The sequence below is a fragment of the Hetaerina americana genome, unplaced genomic scaffold, assembly GCF_022747635.1.
Source record: "Hetaerina americana unplaced genomic scaffold, ioHetAmer1.1.p SCAF_4, whole genome shotgun sequence".
Lineage (NCBI taxonomy): Eukaryota > Metazoa > Arthropoda > Insecta > Odonata > Calopterygidae > Hetaerina > Hetaerina americana.
The window spans coordinates 82373890-82394216 of record NW_027286985.1 but is presented as its reverse complement, the minus strand read 5'-3'; the positions used below and the strand labels follow the sequence as shown (position 1 = coordinate 82394216).

Here is a 20327-nt window from a genome sequence, read left to right as displayed (position 1 = left end):
TGTAAAGAATATAAAAGAAGGGAACAGAGGTGGAAAGGTTCCATGAGGAGGGTCAACGGATGGATACATTGGCCAAATAAAGAACGATATAGAACAGTACATAAATGAATTAGTATGGTATAGGGAAGATTGAGGGCTGCAGTCAATGAATCTTCAGATTGAAGAACTAATGGTAATGAAGAGAAAGTAAATGGGAGAAAAGACTTTTTTGGTCAATATTAGTTAGAAATAAGAGACAATTAAGCAATGATGAATATTCATATGTAATTAGGAAGCATGATCATCACTCAAAATATACCCTGCTAGACTAAGATTATAATTATAATGGCAAGATCATGTTATAGGTAATAAGAAAGGGTAGATGTGTAGAAAATTAAAGTAAAATTTAAGGAGATGATTAGTGTAGAGTACAGGGTAGCAATGAAATATGGGCACTCAGGAAGGAGGATAAAAGGACATTAGAAATTATTTGAAGTGTGTATGAGAGAAAGTCAGGAAGATGAAAAAAGTACAGGTCAATGAATGAGGAAGTACTGAGAAAGAGTGGAGAAGGAAGGAAATTGCTTAAAAATATAACAAGGTATTGCATTCACTGAGACACTGTAATTGTAGAGAATGCTGAATGCGGCAATTAATGAAATGATAAATGGGAGGAAGGTGAGAGAAAGAAAGATAGAGCAGATTATGGCTGCTTTTAAGATCAAAGGAAGAAATGACCCCACCAAGAGACAAACAAAATCACGAAAAATGAGGTCCACAATGCACAAGATTGCCCGAAAGCAAATATTGATACTGCTCCAATGATTCCCATTATTTTTCCATTTAACCTTGTAAAATCCTACCATATTCATATTTCCTTATGATGTTATGAGCATACTGACTTGATACCTTCTAATTTTTCTGACATCAAGCAATTCGAGGGTCCTTAAATTAGTATCCATCTTTGATAAATGGAAGCCAGAAAAAAATACATTTTTCCCATTTGAATGAAAACATTGAGATAATTTTATGCATAAATTTGTATGTGGTCATTGTTCAAATTAATTAAGAGCAGCATTCAACTCACGGTTTGATTAATCAAATTATGAATCAATGAAAGATGCATTAACGGTTTATGAATGAAATAGGACACAGTAGAAATTATTTATTTCGTCTAAACAATAAGGGTTTTCTGAAAAACATATTTGAACGCTGCCCATTGCATTTATAGACCCTTAAACGACACCTGCGCCACCATCTTCAGTAACGCCAGAATGGTAATGTCAATTTTTGGGCTCTGTTAACGGAAAATGATACCAAACGTATTAAAATGTTGAGTAATATTACAGGGTAGTGGAAAGATCCGAATAGTTCGGTAATATTAACAGTAATTTATATTTCATGATGAATTAATTAGGAGCTGCTGTAGAGATTTTTGGCAAATTATACTCCTTGAAACGCTGTAACTTTCGGTGATAATACCAACATGTGAAATTTGTACCTAAATGTTCTATTATAATTAATCAAACAAGGTGTATTTTGTTTTTAAAATACTGGAATATGTAACCTGTAGGAAAGAATGCCAGTTTGTTCTTATGGTAAAGCATTAGAAACATTCAATTTCACCACGATTACAGATAACCTCGTCATTTACAACCATCCTGTTGTACCCCCTTCCCGCCAATATTTGTCACAAACAAATGCGCAACTTTGGGCTGAATTCAATGCTTGTTTTACTACCATGCTGTCGGACACTCTAGCACGTGTTTAGAACTGAAGAAGTATGACTGATACTGGTAAGGAACTGTTTATTTTTTTAAATTTCTAGTGTGGGTTATGCATAATATTGTTTTACGTGAAGAGTAACGTGAAAAACATTTATACATCTCGGGAACTACACAAATGTCGTAGCTGCCTAGTTGCTCACCAATCTGCGAATGACCATAAGATAACGCTTCGATACTGTGTTTATTTGAATGAAACATATGTCGAAATATCTGTAAAGCAATAAAAAATTATTATTATGCCGTTGTATGTGTGTCTAGGTGATGTTCTTGGCCAAAAGTCGAAGAAGAGAAAGAGTCAAGCCGGAAATGAAGATTCGAATGGAGATTATACGTTGAAATCTTCTGAGGATAAAGTGGCTTTGGATACATCTAATTGGCCTCTGTTATTAAAGGTATGCTGCAATTATGTGTCTGGACAGATGAAACTGGAGGATTGGTGACGAAAATTGGAAGTTAAATCGATGTTGTGGTATAATTTTTGTTTTTGTTCATGGAAGAATTTTAATAAAATGTTTGTTTTCAGGATTGTTTTCTTATTAGAGGTCTAAACAGCATATTCTCTTCTTAATTTTGTTAATGATGTTTGAATGAGTGATAACATTTGCAAATACCGATGATTGAAGAAATTACTTTCCTTCTGTCTTATTTAGAATTTTGACCGGCTGAATGTGCGTACGTGCCACTACACTCCGTTGCCATTCGGCAGCTCTCCCCTGAAGCGGGACATAGCGGATTATGTTCGTTCTGGATTTATCAATTTGGACAAGCCGGCAAATCCGAGTTCCCATGAAGTCGTTGCTTGGATAAAGAGAATATTGCGTGTTGAAAGGACCGGCCACTCTGGTACACTGGATCCTAAGACTACTGGTGGGTTATTTCTATATAATGTTATGTATATTTAGTTAATATGGAACAGTTACGTTTCGTTGCATTTATAAACAAGTTAAAAATTGCTAGTTGTCCGATTGTCCCTGAATATACAGCTGAACGTTATTTTAAATATTTGTTTAGTAACATAAATAAACGTCGGCTCTTTAAGTTTTGGGAAACCCTTACGAAGTGTTGTGAATTGAATAGCTGTTACTCCTCTGTCATACCGTCGTTATCATCCCAAAGGTTCACTAAATGAAGAACAATATGTATTTCCACTTTTCTTGGAAAGTGGAAATATACATTGTGTTCTTCATTTAATGAACATGAACTTTCTCAAAGATGAGCCTGGAACAATTGAATACATCCCAAAGGTTGGTTTGATGGGTGAGGGTAAAGCTTGCCATATACCAAACCCAATAGTGTGTGAAATTCATGTCTGGCTGGGGGGGGGGGGGGGGCAGTTCCCTTGTCTGGCTGTGGTTTCCCGGGAAGATTTGGTACCCGAAAAATCACACAGATTGGTGATTTAACTATGTTAATTTGAAATAAGTTATTCCTTGAATTGCCACATAATCTCCATTTCGTAGAATTATATATCACGATTCTTGAAACTGGGGACATAAAATTACCGGGAAAATATTTCACTTGAAGAAGTGTTGATCATGTGGAAACAAACTTGGCCGTTTAATGTTACCCGAAATTACCTTGTAGGTCTTAAATGAGTGAAATTATTTCTCCAAGGGCTGAATGGAAATGATGAACTTTGTTAGTCAATGTAAACACCTAGTTTTAATTTGTGTAATTATGCATAATTATTGTAACAAAGCCAGCTATTCAATGCACTAATATTAGCAAACATAATAAATTGTTAAATACTGCTGCCTAATTGAAATCGATTTAACGACGATTATATATATTTAAAACATACTCTTATGCAATGGTTTTTTCATTCTTTTATTCATCTGGTCGAGGTTAATATTAAAATTAATATTGTTATATGTATTATTTATGAAATATTTGTGTTACAGAACTATACACGTTGTTATTTACATTGTGTGCCATTGGTATGGGATAAATGGCATTGATTTTTCTGAAATAGTTCCTTAATACTTAAGCTCAAGGAAGATGCAATAGATTTCACAATAGTGTTGAAATTTTAATCCTTTAGTTGGTCTGGTCTTATTTTTATTTGAATTCATGATAGTGAAATTTTGCTACAAGTATAGTAGATGTGACTCTCCTTTTTAATATTATCCCAAAGAAAAATTCCCAAAGGAAACCAAAATTATCCAAAGGAAACATTCCCATGTTGAAAATTGAAGAAGGAAAAACAATCCTAGTGATTGATCAAAAAGATTGCTATTGTCTTTATACCCGCTAGGGCCATGTACTGCTAATGATCATTGTAAATGTATACATTAATCAAGTATTATAGTTATATACTGGTTTTTGTTTATCGCCAATTTTGTTTCATTTATCTCCAATATTGTAAACTTTGACTGATTGATAAACTTTTAAATTGGAATCAATGTGTTTATTAACCAAAGAAGGGTGTACTGAGTTTTTGTGCTAAATCAACTTTTCTAACCGTGCCAGCTAGGTTTTACTTTATTTAATAAGGCATAAGTGTCACCGAGAATTCTGTTTGTGAAGTAAACTTTATAAGTTGGTGTTTGATGTAATAGTTAATGGTCATTTTCTTTGCATGCATGGTCCAGGATGCCTCATTGTGTGCATTGAGCGTGCAACCCGACTTGCCAAGTCCCAACAGACAGCAGGCAAGGAATATGTGACTGTCTTCAAATTACATTCGGCAGTGGAGGGGATTGCAAAGGTGAATCTCATGCTCTTTTTACACTGTCCTCTGTAGTAATTGATGACATCTGATGGCTGTACTGTTGAGAAAAGGTCATTGTAATGTGTTTCAATTTTTAAATAAGGTTGCTCGGGAATTATATAAAAAATGTAACAATTTATAACAATGGCTAGTAATAATTTCTCTGTGAAAATATATCAAATGTTAAATACCATTTTCATTTTCTCTAGAATAGTGCTTGTTCTTGAATAAAATTAACATAGCCAGCCCTAACACCTAATGATCAACTGTCTGCACGTTTATAGATGCACTTTTTCATGCCGTGTAATTATAGTATTTACTGTATAATGAGGAATTAATGTAAAATTAAGTCCAGCATTAACTTAAAGAATATTGTGTATGGCAGTTCAACTACAATTCAATGATTCAGGGGATCAGCTTCTTCTGGTGGCTAGGGTACTAGCTTCCTACCCTGAAGACCCAGGTTTGACCTCTATTGGTGGCAAAATTTTGCAGAGGTATCCTGATCCCTACTTGGGATACGCTTAAAGTGATGTAAGCCACCTGTCGGATGGAATGTTGAAGTATGAATCCTATGGCACCTTTCCTTGAAAGAGTTTTAATGTTGATGCCATATTTCTCTACCCTTTCTGCATTCACTGAGCATCCTACATCTACAGAATTACCGCCATATTCCTAATGGCACAGATACAAAAGCTGTCAGTCACCTCCCCTAAATTCTACTGCTACTACTATGAAATCTTGAGTTTTCATTAATGTGCAGCCACCATCCTGAACCTCACGTCTGCCTTTGGCTATTTATTCCTAATCTCCCTTCTTCGAAATCAGGTTTTGACCATCTTTTTTTCCTCAAAAGTGTATACCCCTTAGATTCATGGGAAAAATGCCATATCCTACTTTTTTATTTCTCAGGTGGCCCAGGGATTGGAGAAACTTCGTGGTGCCTTGTTCCAGCGACCACCGCTTATATCAGCTGTGAAGAGACAACTACGAGTGAGGACTATATATGAAAATAAACTCTTGGAATATGATGAGGAAAGAAATATGGGTAAGTGACTTAAATGTATGCTTCTGGTATGAGAACGTTCTTTCTGGTGTACATGTGTCAGACAGTGATTGCCCATCATATTCCATGGATGTTCTACCCGATTGTTATTCATTAAAATTTTTCACTGCTACAAACGCTATGCATATGAGATCAGCTGTGCCTTTCAGTGCAGTGTCTCCCCTGAGAGTAAAACCTCCCAATGGCAGAACCTCCTAATGTGACATTTCCAGGATGTGGAGGTTTTCAATTTCAGACAGTTTAAAAAAGAAACAAGAGTTGCTTATGCAATAATAAAAACATGAAAGGCATAATTAAATTTATTGGGATTGAATAATGTATTGAATGCTAGTTAAACAAGTTAAAATAGTCATTTTTAAAAAGGAGTTAACAATTCTCATTGGTGGTTAAATGTTAAACCACTACAAGCCTGGACCAGGCTCATAGTAATGCAAGTGCAGTGTTTTTGCTGAGAGCATGTTAAAATTTTCATGGTCTTGTCTGCATTGAAAACAGCTTTTCAGCTATAAGAGCTATACTTCAAAAAGTAATTCAATTCTGGCACAATCCACCAAGTTGCAGTCTCAATGTTAACATATCTGCTTTTGCCACACACAGCCTTGTGTACAAGGCTGTGCCTATTTTTAAATATATCTGAACCACCATTGGAGTCAGAAATTTTAGATTCCCTGTCTTGTGGAAATGTAGAATAATACTTTTCCTGTTATAATGGCGTCATTCATGGGGATGTGTTCACAGAGTTTCATCATTTTTGCCACGACATTACAATTTTGTGATAAAATGAATGCATGCTATTTTTTGAACTCAAAAGAATGACCATGTCATCCATTAAAAGTTCAATCTGATATCATGTCATGTAATCAAATACATGGCAAGCGAGCATAGGGGGGATCGAGTAGAGGCTAGCTGGCTTCCCACTCTGAGGGCCCAGGTTTGAATCCTAGCAATGGTGGATATTTTTCAGTGGTATCCCAATCCATAGTTGAAGTGCTTTGTGGAGAGCATTTTAAGGGAGTATGCAGTCCGGGGATGGAACATTAAATGAAAGGGATGCAAAATTTTATACACATAACAATCTAACAAAGAAATGAACATTGTAGAGGATGCATTTGTCTGCATTAAAATTAGTTGTCACATTTTGTAATTATAGCTTTTAAGAGTAGTTTCTCAACACTTTATTTACTGTTGTTATAGACATTAGTCTTCACTTGCACATGGTGCTGTGTGTAAATCTGTGGACTTATTATTCTTCAGGAATATTTTGGCTGAGCTGTGAGGCTGGGACGTATGTGCGGACAATGTGTGTTCACCTTGGCCTTCTCCTCGGTGTTGGTGGTGTTATGCTGGAGTTGCGACGTGTCAGATCAGGTAAGTCAGCCACACCCAGGGCTGTGGGCTCTTTTTGCCATATTCTTCATCACAAGTACCAGCCTCCTGAAATTTTATATAAAAATAGTTTATCAGTGAAGTTAGATGGCAAATGTTGGCAAAAGGAAGTTAGGCATCGCGGGCTAAAACCAATGCATCATGTGTATTCATGGTGCAGAATGTTCAGCATGTGTGCTGATTTGTGTCTTTTCAATTTTATGATTTTCCATGTCACTGGTTTCCTCTGAATAGCTTTGACTTAATTTTCATTAAAAACTAGTAGGGTGAACTAATCAAGCACACTCCAGAGTTTCAACTCTTTTAAGTGGGTGAAATTTATGTTGTAAGTTCTTTGTTTCTATAGAAAACATTTTTGGTTGTTCTATGTTTCATGTTGATTTCCTTTTTGTGCTTTCCATTCTCTGTAATGAGACTTTAAATATCCAAATTCATGCACTCATTCAATGATTGCTCTCTTTATTCCAATTCCAAATTTCTGTCTTATTCATTTCCAAATCGCCATCACCTTTGTTTTCTGTTTTGTTTTGCTTTGTGCATTACTTTTCATGCCGTATCCCTCTTACCACATTTTAAATTTCATGCATTGCCCTATTTGGTTCTGTTCTTGTAGTAATAATAATTATTGCATTAGTGTGTCTTATTCTTTCATAATTATCTTTTATCACCAGGTATTCAGGATGAGAAAGAAGGAATGGTGACAATGCATGATGTGCTGGATGCGCAGTGGTTGTATGACACGTACAAGGATGAGTCGTACCTTCGCAGAGTCATCCATCCCCTTGAGGGCTTACTGACAAATCACAAGAGGGTGATCATGAAGGACAGTGCTGTAAGTGCATACCATACCATGATGCCAATTAGCATGATGACCAATTCAATAGCATGATGACAATGTTGCAAGTATAGTTTTTAATTGCCCCTTGTCTTTGAAGTATTCAGTCGTAACACTTGATTTTGTCTTCCTAGGTGAATGCAGTGTGTTATGGAGCTCGGATAATGCTTCCTGGGGTGCTACGTTATGAGGATGGCATTGAGCTGAATGAACAGATAGTGATTGTGACAACGAAAGGTGAAGCTATTGCCCTTGGTAAGTTCTCACTCTTTGATCCCTCGGTAACCCCATTGGTCTGAATATAAGGTGGTATTTTTTTCCCTTGGCAAGGGGTTGAAACTCACTCTGCATATTTTTCTTCACATTGAATGGTAATTGCGTGAAGATAATAACAACTTTTCACTTGTTAATAAAGGAAAACATTTAAAAGATAAAAGGCAACTGAAGGAAAAAAATAACATGCACTAGCATTTAAGCGTCTTAGTCGAAGGAATGGTAATTCTAGATAATCATTGGTCGGTTGGATTAGTTTGTCTACTGCTGCATGTACTGCTGAATCAGTTAATTATTTTAGTGATGTTAGTCCAATTCTTTCGTGTAGCAAGATGGTGTATCTTATTTTACATATTGGCTCCACAAAAAGGTATACCGTTGAAATCTGTAGAGCAACATTCATAGTCTGTCATCCCTCCACCTCTTCAGTCAAATTCTAGGATTTATGTCATTCTTAATAAGTTTCCAGAATATCCCTATAACTTGCAACTAGCTTGATTTTAGAGATGATTGAGGCCGATATTTTGTGGAAATCCATTTTTAACACACGAATTGTATTGCAATTGGCTTTTCATTATGTCTTTATTTTTCATAATGTTTTTCTTCTATTGGTGTCCTGCATTATGTGGTATCTTGCTATTCACTTAGATATTTTTTGCAGGGATTGCTTTGATGACCACAGCGACAATAGCCTGCTGTGACCATGGAATTGTTGCCAAGATCAAGCGTGTGATAATGGAGAAGGACACATATCCACGCAAGTGGGGCTTGGGACCCACAGTGAGTACCCCTCTTGTTGCTTCTCATTATCGATGAAATAGTGAACAGGGAAAGAGTTAGAAAATCTGTTTGTGGTGATAAAATCATCCAAAGTAGTCCTTGTCCATTCTTGAATATTAGAAATAAATCCATGTTAAGCTGTGTATGACAATATTTTCCTGGTAATTATACATAAACTTTTCATTACCATACTCAATGATTCGAGCATCAATTTTTTCAGTTTTCATATGAGGGAAAATAATGTTTTTTAGGTACGTTGGAAAGTATGGTTAAAATGTCTGTGTATAAAGTTGCATGCGAAACAAACATGTTAGCATCGGGATCTTCTGTTGTAGTATATTCTTATAAAAGGACCAATTGAGCTTCATAGGGCCTCTTTTTAGACTGACTATATTGTATTTCCTTCATCTACATCTACATAATACCCTGCAAGCCGCCGCAAGGGCGGGGGGTGTTAGGTCACCAACCGTAAAAAGGAAAAATACCACATGCAAAAAAACAACACGGAAAATTACACCCACAGCAGCGCACACACTCATGCAAAAATCCCTTCATCCAATACTCATGCAAACACATATACCGCAAAACAACTAAAAAACTGCACCCCATGATGCAGCACGAAAGCCATCCTACAACACGGAAGCCAGGACACAACAAGCAAGAAATTGAAACACCACATGAAAATGCACCACGAAACACTCTACCCCCAAAGAGTCTATAAAAGGCAGGGAATGCGACCCAACGTTGCAGGTAGCAGGAATTTGCCCCCGCGGAGAGGGACGAGGGATTGAAAGGGAGACTAAAAAACAGATGAACAGAACACTAATGAAGTCATTCGGAAAGAATGGGTTATTATAACAAAACACATAAGGTTAGTGGAAGAGCATGCATTTAAATAGAACTAATTATTTTTTAGACGCTGAGGGTTCCTTAAATCGTAACGGTTCCTTAAACCATTACGATTTTTTTTGTTATTGAGTGTTTTGTAAGTTGTTTATGGAATCAGGAAATATGTTATGTGATTAATGGGTTTTTAAGAAACATGTCCTCCGATAGTTTTCTAATTTAGGTTTTCAATTCATGGAATTTGTTGAGCTCTGATGACTGCCAAGGACAAATTAGGGAGGGTTTAAAAAAAATAAAATTATGGCCTATTTAGACTGACTATATAAAATAATATTTTCTTAACTCATTAAGTTTTTTTTTAACCCTTAGCTGCTTTTTATTTAATATAGTCAGGATCTTCTTGGGTCAATTTTTACACAATCCTTCTTAAATCATTGCTGTATTTATATTGACATCTTTAGGCCTCCATGAAGAAATCCATGGTGCAGAAGGGTCTTCTGGACAAGTATGGCAAACCAAATGAAAGCACCCCTAAGGATTGGTTACAGCAGTACACATGCTACCGGTATGTAAGGTGTTTCCTTTGGAGAAAAAACATCAAGTAACACATTTATAGCCTGGCATATGGATTTAAACGGAATTCAATTACTTTGAAATTCAACTTCTGAGTGGAAAGAACTTATATTTTGTACTTCCATCCAATTCCAAGCATAAGATCTTTATTAATAACATGTTACTTGTACACATTACCTACTTCAAGAATATAACATTGTGCATGACCTGATTTGGTCTGAGTTCATGAATATGATGTCCAATTAAATTGTCTACTGATCTTCTAAATAGTCAACCAAAACTATACAAACCTAGCCTGGTGGCATTAGTTTGCTGAATTAGAAGTTTCATGTAGCAGAAGGAAATTATGAATTGGAATTCATTGCCTTTTTCAGTTCTTGTGTGCTAACTCATATTATGATGTATAATTTTAAAGTATCTGTTTGGTGAATGTATGCCATTTATCACTGGTGGAGTTAACATTACTTCGTGCAAACAATCTTTCGCAATAATTTGGAATTTGTTTGAATTTTTTATCGTTAAAATACATTTTTTATATAAATAATTAGTATGATACCATACCCAGATTATGAATTGATTTTTTTCATTTTGACTGGGATCACTAGGATTTTGACGTTCACTTTGAAAGTAATACGACGAAGGTTCACTTATCTCAAGATATTATTAGATAACCTTAAACAACTCCTCCTTAAGAAAACTTCGTCTCTATTTGGTATGATGAACTTTTAACCCCATTAAATTTAAATGCCTTTAGTAATGAATAAGAGTGAGAGCTGACAGACTCAAGTTGTTCGTAAAATTTGGAACATTTTCAATTTTTCATCAATATCTAAATGATTAAAACTTATGTGCTCATTGTAATGCACTGTGAAATCATCTTGATAGCATAAGGAAAAATGGGTATGATGAAAAATGAGTATTATTTTCTTGTGCAGGCCTGGAGAGGCTGCGTCATCAGAAAAGCAGAATGTTGAGGATAGAGAAGCTCAATTAGTGGTGCAGGCAGCTGTATCCCTGAAGGTTAGTGTTGCATTTGTTTACGTTAGAGCTGTTATAGACTCTGCAAGAGCATGGATTTGTGTGCAGGTTCTAAAATACCGGCTGTACCCACTCATGTCATGAGTGAAAATCCAAGTGCGTGGGTACAATTTATGAGCAGTATCCCAGTCCTTTGAATTTAATATTCCGAGTGCTTCAATGCCAGCGCACTTTGTCAATTAAATAAGATAACTGCAGATTTGGTTTAGTTATGTAAGGCGAAAATTCTAACTACTCCCTATTTCCTCACAATTACTCCTTTCCCAATATGAGTTGGTTTTTTATTGATGACAGGCAAATAGTACTATTATAAAATTTTTTTTTACATGCAGGGAAACATTTTTAATGTGCTTTGTATGCAATTGCAGTTATCTTCTGGGTGAAATTTTTTTCCTAATTCAGTTAAACCTCACAGCAGCTGACTCCCTGGAGCATATAAATTGTCAAGTGGAGGTCCATTTTTGAGAGGGAGACTCACGCTAATACCCAAAATTCTTTCTCACTGTGAAAATATATAGGCTTTTTATTGCTTGGTACTTCATTGTACTAATGATTGCATTCCAGCTGTTATAAGTTTTAACAAAAGACAAAAGACATTCCTATGTATGGGTGACTTACGCATGAGGGTGGGTCATGATAAACTTTTTTAAATTTCAAATGCCTCCAGGCAGAGAAGTGAGAGAATTTATTTGACCATGCCAAGTTTCATCGAAATAAAAAAAAGGCCTACCCTGCTTAAGTGTGATTGAATATTTTTCCGGAAAACCATTCAAATTCATGAGTTCCGGCTGGTGGAATTTATATTTTCTTGAATAAAAATTTGCTGCTGGGTAGAAGATATTTTTCAAATCCGTTTCAATATTTGAAAAGAAATTGCAATATAAACATGCCTGCCAAAAACACATGATGCTTCAAAAAATGTAGCATATTCAATAGAGGTAACAATTTTCTATTTGATACGTACAACATACAGTTCTATGTTGAGGTTTCTATGGTTTTAAGTTTTGAAATGTCACATTGGTATATGAGGGTGGTCTGACAAATTTTTGAACTCAATATGAATATGGCAGCACTCTTCATTATAAGTTGGAGACTGTGTTTGTGCTGTGGGCATATCAAAAGAACATGTTTGTCATGTATTGACAAAATAAATGTGTAAGCTGTGTGTACTGCTTGCTCACTTAGAACCATAAACTCATTCAATTGAACTTTTCTAAGGACCCGTTGGAGCGGTTTAAGTAAAGTAAGTCAGATTTTTTGTGTCAATTCATAACTGTAGATGAGACTAGGATCCACTACTACACTCATGTGACGAAAGAACAGCCAAAACCAAGAATTGTTCTCTCATGTGTTAAGACCTTTAACTCCATTTTCCTTGAGAAACCAATTCAAAGAGGGGGTTCTACGATGAAAATACATTGTAATTACACTATAGTTGACAGATGGTACTGGCATTGCATTACTGTGCCATGACTGAGATACCGTACATCCTTCCATACATATTCCATACATCTTCCATACATCCTTCATATTTTCTATTATTTATTGTTTTATACTACAAAATCAAAGTGGTTCTCTCAAAGGAATATTCAAAATCATAGGTGATGCTTGCAGGAAAGGAAAGCATCTGCATTGGCCGTGGTATATTTGTTGAATGAAGACACTCATTCTAGTTCAATTAAAAATGAGAGTGCAAATTAATTACTTTATAGTGGACTTCACATTTTCCTGCACGTTTTCACAGTAGACTTATACTAAATGAATGCCAGTTTTTGGCAGGTGGCCCTAAAATCTGAAATAAACTCACATGTTTTCGAATTTTCTGTGGTCAAGCCACCTTTCTCAAGGAAAGAACTCATTCCTTCCTTGAGAAAGGTGGTTTGTCCACCAAAAATTCAAAAACATGTGGGTTTTTTTACTTTTTGGTGAGCCTCTGTTTTTGTTTTTGTGTGCTGGTGCTTACACCGTGTACATTATTATTCACATCCGTGAGACTTTTGCTTAAGTTGCATGTATATACACATGTATGAGTATATATGTTGTAATTGGTAAGAGTTCAGAGAGGTCATGAACTTTGAAAATAATCTTTATGTGGTCTCATAATTTCTTCAAATGATGCATGTGTGCAGAAGATATATGTTTAGGTAGATGAATAGTTAAACAATATTGCCATTCATTCCTACAAAAATGGCAAGTGGATATCAGAAAGTAGTATAATTTAACTGTCACAGTTATCCCAAGTGTTTGTATTGTGCCATTGTGATATATGGTCTCTATTGCCTTTTAGCGTGAGCGAAGCCCCACAAACCAGTCCGAGGATGCACCCTCTTCTGAGAAGAAGAAAAAGAAGAAGAGGAAGTTGGATGTGACAGAGGAGGGGACGAGTGAAATCGCCATTAAGAGGGTATTTTAACACACTTCAATTTTTTCCATAATCTTACCTTTTTATTTTTCATTTTTTTCCCTGGCCTTTTCTTTTTTATACTTTTAAAAGGTTTAACCCTTGAATATATAGAGCTTTACACCCTTCAGGTGCACCAACTCACTTCCTTCAATGGTCTTACAGGAACCGGTGTGCAATGTGTGGCTAGGTCATTGCCCCTGCAAACGAGTCCACATTAAAAGGGTTATATACCTTGGTTTGCAAGATTGAATTTAGTGTGCTGCTAAATTAAAACATGTTTGCAAAGGCATTCAAAATGCTCTGGATGTCATAAAACCATTTCAAATTATGAAATCACTGTTTTCATCAACAGTAAAGAAATCTTTCGTGAACTAGTGATAGGTGTTTTTTTATAAATATACATGAGGTGAAAAGTTCTCAGCCTGACTCAAAGATGGCGTTCCAATTGCCAAAAATTTATGATTCCTGACTATTTGCATGTGTCATTAATTCGTAAGACAAGTTTCTGCTTGTTCTCCCAAGTAATTTGTTTACACTTATTGTTGCAGTAGATGTCTTTTTCATTAAAATGGAAAACCTTAAATTTCGTGCGGTCATAAAATTCTTTGTTTTGGATGGATTAACCCCTAAGGAAATTCATCTAAAGATAATGAAAGTGTACGGGAGCTCTGCTCCTTCATTGTCAATCATTAAAAAGTGTGCAGCTGAATTTAAATGTGATCGCAATTCCCTCGAAGATGACTCGTGAAAGGCCGGCAAAAACCAACACAGGAAACCACCAAAAAGGTGCACAATTTCGTTTTGGACGATAGGCGAGTAAAGGTGAGTGACATAGCTAAGACTGTGGGAATATCAGAAGCAAGGGTGCGAAATATCCAGCCCAAAGAATTGAGGATGCGAAAGGTAGGTGCTGAATTTGCTGAATGCCAATCAAAAGCAAATGCGGAAATGATTTTTGCAGCAATGTTTGGACTGATTCAGGAGGGAACCGATCAACTTTGTGTGGCGATTCATCACCTTGGATGAAACATGGGTCCACCAGTAAGCACCAGAAAGGAAACAGTGGTCGAAACAGTGGGTGGAAGCAGGTGGTGTTTAGCGCTAAAGAAGGCAAAGTCTACGAATCTGCTGGAATGGTCATGGCCAGTGGGTTCTATGATGTGAAAACGATCCTGTTAATTACCTTGAAAAAGGCAGAACAATTACAGGCAAATATTACTCAAACCTTCTTGACCAGCTGGATGCCAAAATTTGTGAGAAGAGGCCTGGCTTGAAGAAGAAAAAAATTATCTTTCACAAGGACAACCTACTGTTACCTATTCCCAAGGTGCATTGGCGGTGGGAAAACTATGGGATATGGGGGGGTGGTTTGCTCTGCCATCCCCCCTTTTCTCCTAATTTAGCACCGTCAGACTTCCATCTGTTCCCAAACTTAAAGAAATTTGTTTCTGAGAAGCGCTTTGAGACCAATGAAAAAGTTCAGCGGATGGATGTTTACTCAGCCTTTCAGACTTTCACTTCCGGGAAGTAATACTGATGTTGGAGAAATACTGGACCAAGTGTGTTGAAGTCAAGAGAGGTTATGTAGGGAAAAAAATTATTTTTTAACTGAAAATCATATTATTTCACCGAGAGCCCAAGAACTTTTCACCTTATCGTCGTAGCAGAATTCTTCAATTTCTATACAAATGGTTGTACTTGAAAACTTTCAGTTTGTGGAGTTTTATTCAATGTATATTTATTGCACCTGCATGAATAATTAAAATGATAGTGTTTAAATTCTTTTTTGTTGTTCTGGACATGTTAAGTACTTTCGATGCAACCAGAATAGACTTAAAATTATTTTCCTAGACCTCAGTTCATCATTTTGCTCGCGTCTCCCAAAATGCATCATCTAGAGATATGGCTCATAAGGTTACTATTACAATGATCAAATACTAGCCCATTGGGAAAGGCTGAGATGTACAATGTTAAGTGAAATGATTGTCCATCCCATGGCAACTTTCTACTCTTAACCGAGAATAAGTAATGGCATGTAAGTTAACAACCATTCCCTTTACTGCAATTGACAGCATTTGCTTTGGTGAGATGTGGCATTCTTTGTTTTTTTTAATATTCATGTGGATCTCTTCATTATTTCTTGTTGGTGAGGGTACATTAATCTCATGGATTGGATAGATATCCTTTGTATTTGATGGTTCCTTAATTCACTTTGTGTGTGTTTGCCTCTGTGTGAGCAGGAGACAGAGGAGGAGAGGGATGAGGATGCTGACGAGACGGCTGTAAAGAAGAAAAAGAAGAAGAAGAAAAAGAAGTCTAAGGGCTACTCAGATGGGGAGGAAGGTAGTGAAAAGGTTTGTTGAAAGAGTACTCAACGAGGATTGTAATCCTCATTCAATACTAGAGGTTTCAAAACTCAAGGTGCTTAGGATCTGTGAGTTCTGTTCAACAAAATTTTCCAAATAGATATAGTCCCATGAAAAAAAGGGAGGGGATCGAGATGGTGCAGGGGCTAACGTACTGGCTTCCCACTCAGAGGGCCCGGGTTCAAATCCCGGCGGTGTTGAATATTTTTCAGAGGTATCTCGACCCCTACTTGAGGTGCTTTGTGGAGGGCACTTTGAGTGAGTATGCCATCTGTTGGATGGGACTTAAAGCTACGGACCCCTTGGTGCCTTTTGTAAAGAGTAGGCTAATGCCGATGCCAGGTTTCTCTCCTCCCTTTATCCTTTCCTGTCCATCCCCTATGGCACAAATGACCTCAGCTGTCGGTCGCCTCCCCGAAATACAACTACTACCCATGAAAAAAATGATCCTCAAGTGCATGGTATCATCCAGTATAAGTGTGAATATTTTCCTTCCCTCTGCAAGCATCAGTCATTGGAAGCTAGCATTTGAGAGGGAATATACTCAGTCCCTCAATCGAATTTTTATTTGCCACCAAATGACAACAAGGGCTCAATTCATGCATTCTAGTAGGTCCTCATGAGGTCATCTATGAGGTCTGAATTTTGACAATGAAGGAACATCATGCCTTTGCCCAAATACTTTTGGAACTGGTACAGATAAGCACTGGTTTAGTTTTTTGTTTATTTCAGAATGGTGATTTTGAGATCATTTTGTTTGGATTTTCATCTTCTTGCTGTGTTGTCAACCCAATCGTTTTTCCAGTAGTTTTAATTCGTGGCCCAAAGAAATTGACAGGAATGCTGGCAAAACTGTTGTGTTAAAAACATCATATGCCAATGAAATCCCAAAGAGGAATGAATTCAAGTTTTGGTGCAGTTATATTCCATTCGGAGCAGGGTTATCAGCTTTTGGAGAGTGTGTATGAAAAAAAGCTCTAGTTACTAATAACATATGACAAGCAAGTTGCATACACATTTTCATTCCTTGCCTCAGTTTCTTGTCCAAACCTTCTTGTCAAGAATGTGGTATGTCTCTCTACCCTTCCAATGTGGCTTCTTGTTATAATTAGCTGTCATTCAAGCTGAAAAGGTTATTGAAGGGTGCCAACTTCGGTTTTGAGAAAACTTAATGTCGGGCTCAACAACCTAGCCTGCTTTGCCATTCCCAGTAAGGGAATGTAAAAAATTTTAAGGGTAGTCATATAGCTGAAGAACATTACAGTCAGAGTAAATGGTTTTTACGAAAAAATGCACTCCAAACGGGCAAATATATAATTATAAAAATAAAGTTGTGAATGGATATGGTGGCTTATATAAATGTTAATATTATTTATCATGTGTAAAGAAATCAATTATAGCAAAGTATTAAGAGGTTAAGTCAATTAATAACTCGCAAACTTGGATAGAGGCAATAATAATCCAAGTAACTTCCTGAAATTTATTCCACTTTTCTACATATTCACCCTGTACATTTAAAAACTCATCCAATCTCTATTTCATCATTGATAGCGGCAGCAAAGAAGTCTTGTGTTTGCTGTCGCTGTCACCGAGTAACCTCTACATAAAGCCTGCGGCATCATCATTTTTAAAACATAGGCCACCCGAATGATTTTTCAGGGACCCGAACGAATGAAAATCACTAAGGACTAAATAGGAACTGGACGGTGTATGTTCTAAGCGTAGTCAATGAAATGTTGAAACAGATGCTGCGCTTTTCTTGCGACTAATATATTGACTTACCCTTGTATTTTATGACTAATCTACAGAATGATTAAATGAAAGATTTCATTTAGTAGCATTCCCTGGGATTACTATCTGGCATAATTTTACACTGCATTGTCCTTTGCAGGTGGAGGTGAGAGTGAAATTGGAAGCAGAAAGTGATTGAGCAAGATTAAAAAATGGTTCACGCTTCAGGGCAACACTCATGCTTTTAAGAAAGCTTAGGTGTTTGCTTTGGTTGTGTTTTGCGTGTGTGGACTATTTGAGTGCAAGGTTTGTGTTGTCAAGGAGGTTTACCATGGCCATTTGTCACGGTATGTCACCCCTGAAGAGGAATTGGAAAGAAATTAATTTACATACCTTCATACATGGTTAGTAAAGAGGGTGAGGTATTTGTATCATGTAGGGTCTGTCATAGGATCCTAGATGTGATGCTTGAAAAAAAATTGCTCCTAAATTGATATCATGCCATTGGAATGTTCCTGGGTTGCATGTGCATTTTCATGGGACCATGAATAGATTTGTATCAACTGGTGTACGTTTAAGTGTCTGCCAAGTGGAACTTGGGTGTTTGGCATTATTTCCACCGACTTTAGTCATACTTTATATCATCCTTAGTCATTTTTTCCAGTGGCAGAATAAATGGTGCACAGTCAAATGCTTGCCCCCTTAAGTGTGCATGTGGTTATGATGAAAGGTTGCCATAAAAAAGTAACCATCGTGTCATGGTTCAAGAATCAGTTGATTGTTCTCTTTGGTCCGATGTTTAAGAATTTGTTGATTGTTCCTTGCAGTTAGCGTACCAAGCAAGGAATGCCTAATGCCCACTCCTCGTTGTTCGAGCCTTTAATAAAATACCCTAGTATTTTGTGTCACAGATGTCATTGGGGTGCTCGTCCTCCGTCAAAATAGCACTTGTTATCGGCAGTCTTATTTTTTTTCTGTATGAATGTGGTCAGCCCAAGTTTTACAGATAAGAATATTGGAACGACGGTATTTTTTCTGCAATTTAAAGTTGGCATATTTGGTATTTTTTTCCATTGAAAAAAGTGATTAATGGTGGATGGGATGTTTTTTTTGTGGGTGCCACGAACAGTTTATGGTGCAATAGTGCAGTGCTACCGATCATCTCTTAGAAAGTCAAGATGGAACCTGACATGTAATTTGGAAAAACTGGTTAGCATCATAATTCTTTTCAGTCTACGAGTGGAATTATGATTTTTGTCACAAATATCAATCATGTCGACAAATTTTAATTTTCATAACTTTTTGTTCATTTTAATTGATTATTCTCTCAATTTTGTTTTCATAATCTTGACTGGTCAGTAAATATATTTTGATAAATAACTGTGTCAAATGAAATGATAAAAGAATTTTTACTCTTTGATTTTTTTTTCATTTTATGGCGCTCCTTTTTAGCTTATTTTCTTGTACAGCATGAGCATTAGGATAGCAGTCTTCAGATGCTACTCCAGTGACTGCATCTGTAGCTTGCTAGTGATTATGAGCAATAATGTGGTTCTTACTAAAGATCATGAAGTTGTCCTGAAGAAGATTTGGATCTGAGTTGGTTGATGTTGGATATTTAGTCTCAAGAATTAAAATAGACTTATTTTTCTCTGATTTTCTTTATGGAATACATTAGAACATTGTTTTTGGTGTCTTATGATTAAAATACTTTCCTTCAAGTACCAAATATTTATACCAAAACCAAGTACAATTTCTTCACCCAAAGGTCAGTTTGATAGGTGAAAGCAGAGCTCAATGAATACTAAGCCCAAGCCAATGGGAACTTCATACATAAGGTTTAGGGGTCCCAAGTCCTTTCCCTGTGATGTCTTTGGTTCTCCTAGAAGACCTATACCTAAAAATATCGCAGCTCGGGTGAGGCCTAGAGGTGTCCCCAGAAATTTCACCCGGCCCCCTTGGTCAGTTGCCCAGCACTCTACCCACTGGAATACCACATCCTCAATATTTATGTATGCTAATTGAAATGCATATTTATGAACAGCATTGATTATAGAGGGGCAACTTTGGATCCCTGAAAATTGTAGTTGAGATGAAGTGTAATTGAAAAATTAATAGCAAGAAACTGAAATCTGCAAAAAATAGCATTATAATGGACAGCCCCAATTTTATGTAGAACTCTTGAAAACTGAATTTAATAAAATTATACTAGAGCCAAATAAGTACTCCATACGAAATGAGAACAATGTCTCAGATATCTGAGTATCAAATGTGAAAGGTACATGTATGAAAATGTAGGTGGTAATTTAGTAAGAATATCTGAAATCCTTAGACAGAAGCAGTATAGTTTGACTAAGAATGACAAAAAGCTACTGTAGAGAAAGTGCTGTGGACATGGAAATAATTCAGAGGAAATTATTATCAGAGTAATTTAAAAAGTTCTCGATATGGAGTAGAAACAAACAACTTAGGTCAGTGAAACTTGTTTATTTTTTAATCTAGTCTCCCTGTACACTGATGCACTTGGTTCAGCAATGTTCCAATATCATTAGC

The 20327-nt window shown here is 36.4% G+C and overlaps 1 protein-coding gene across 1 annotated transcript; it reads left to right on the top strand.

Annotated features, from left to right (window-relative positions):
* The first annotated feature begins 1704 nt into the window (after positions 1 to 1704).
* On the top strand, positions 1705 to 19368 carry Nop60B (dyskerin pseudouridine synthase 1 Nop60B). The gene is made up of 14 exons (XM_071590154.1): positions 1705 to 1775; positions 2025 to 2158; positions 2417 to 2633; positions 4358 to 4473; positions 5389 to 5524; positions 6797 to 6910; positions 7600 to 7760; positions 7898 to 8018; positions 8698 to 8816; positions 10124 to 10227; positions 11171 to 11255; positions 13561 to 13677; positions 15918 to 16031; positions 17935 to 19368. The coding sequence occupies exons 1-14, from the start codon at positions 1763 to 1765 to the stop codon at positions 17971 to 17973; spliced, it is 1590 nt and encodes a 529-aa protein (XP_071446255.1). The 5' UTR covers positions 1705 to 1762; the 3' UTR covers positions 17974 to 19368.
* Positions 19369 to 20327: the final 959 nt, after the last annotated feature.

Bases quoted from the DNA above. Each gene is read 5' to 3' on its own strand.
- Nop60B (XM_071590154.1), top strand. The intron at 2,159-2,416 runs GTATGCTGCAAT...TGTCTTATTTAG, and splicing joins ATTGGCCTCTGTTATTAAAG to AATTTTGACCGGCTGAATGT. The intron at 4,474-5,388 runs GTGAATCTCATG...TTTATTTCTCAG, and splicing joins CAGTGGAGGGGATTGCAAAG to GTGGCCCAGGGATTGGAGAA.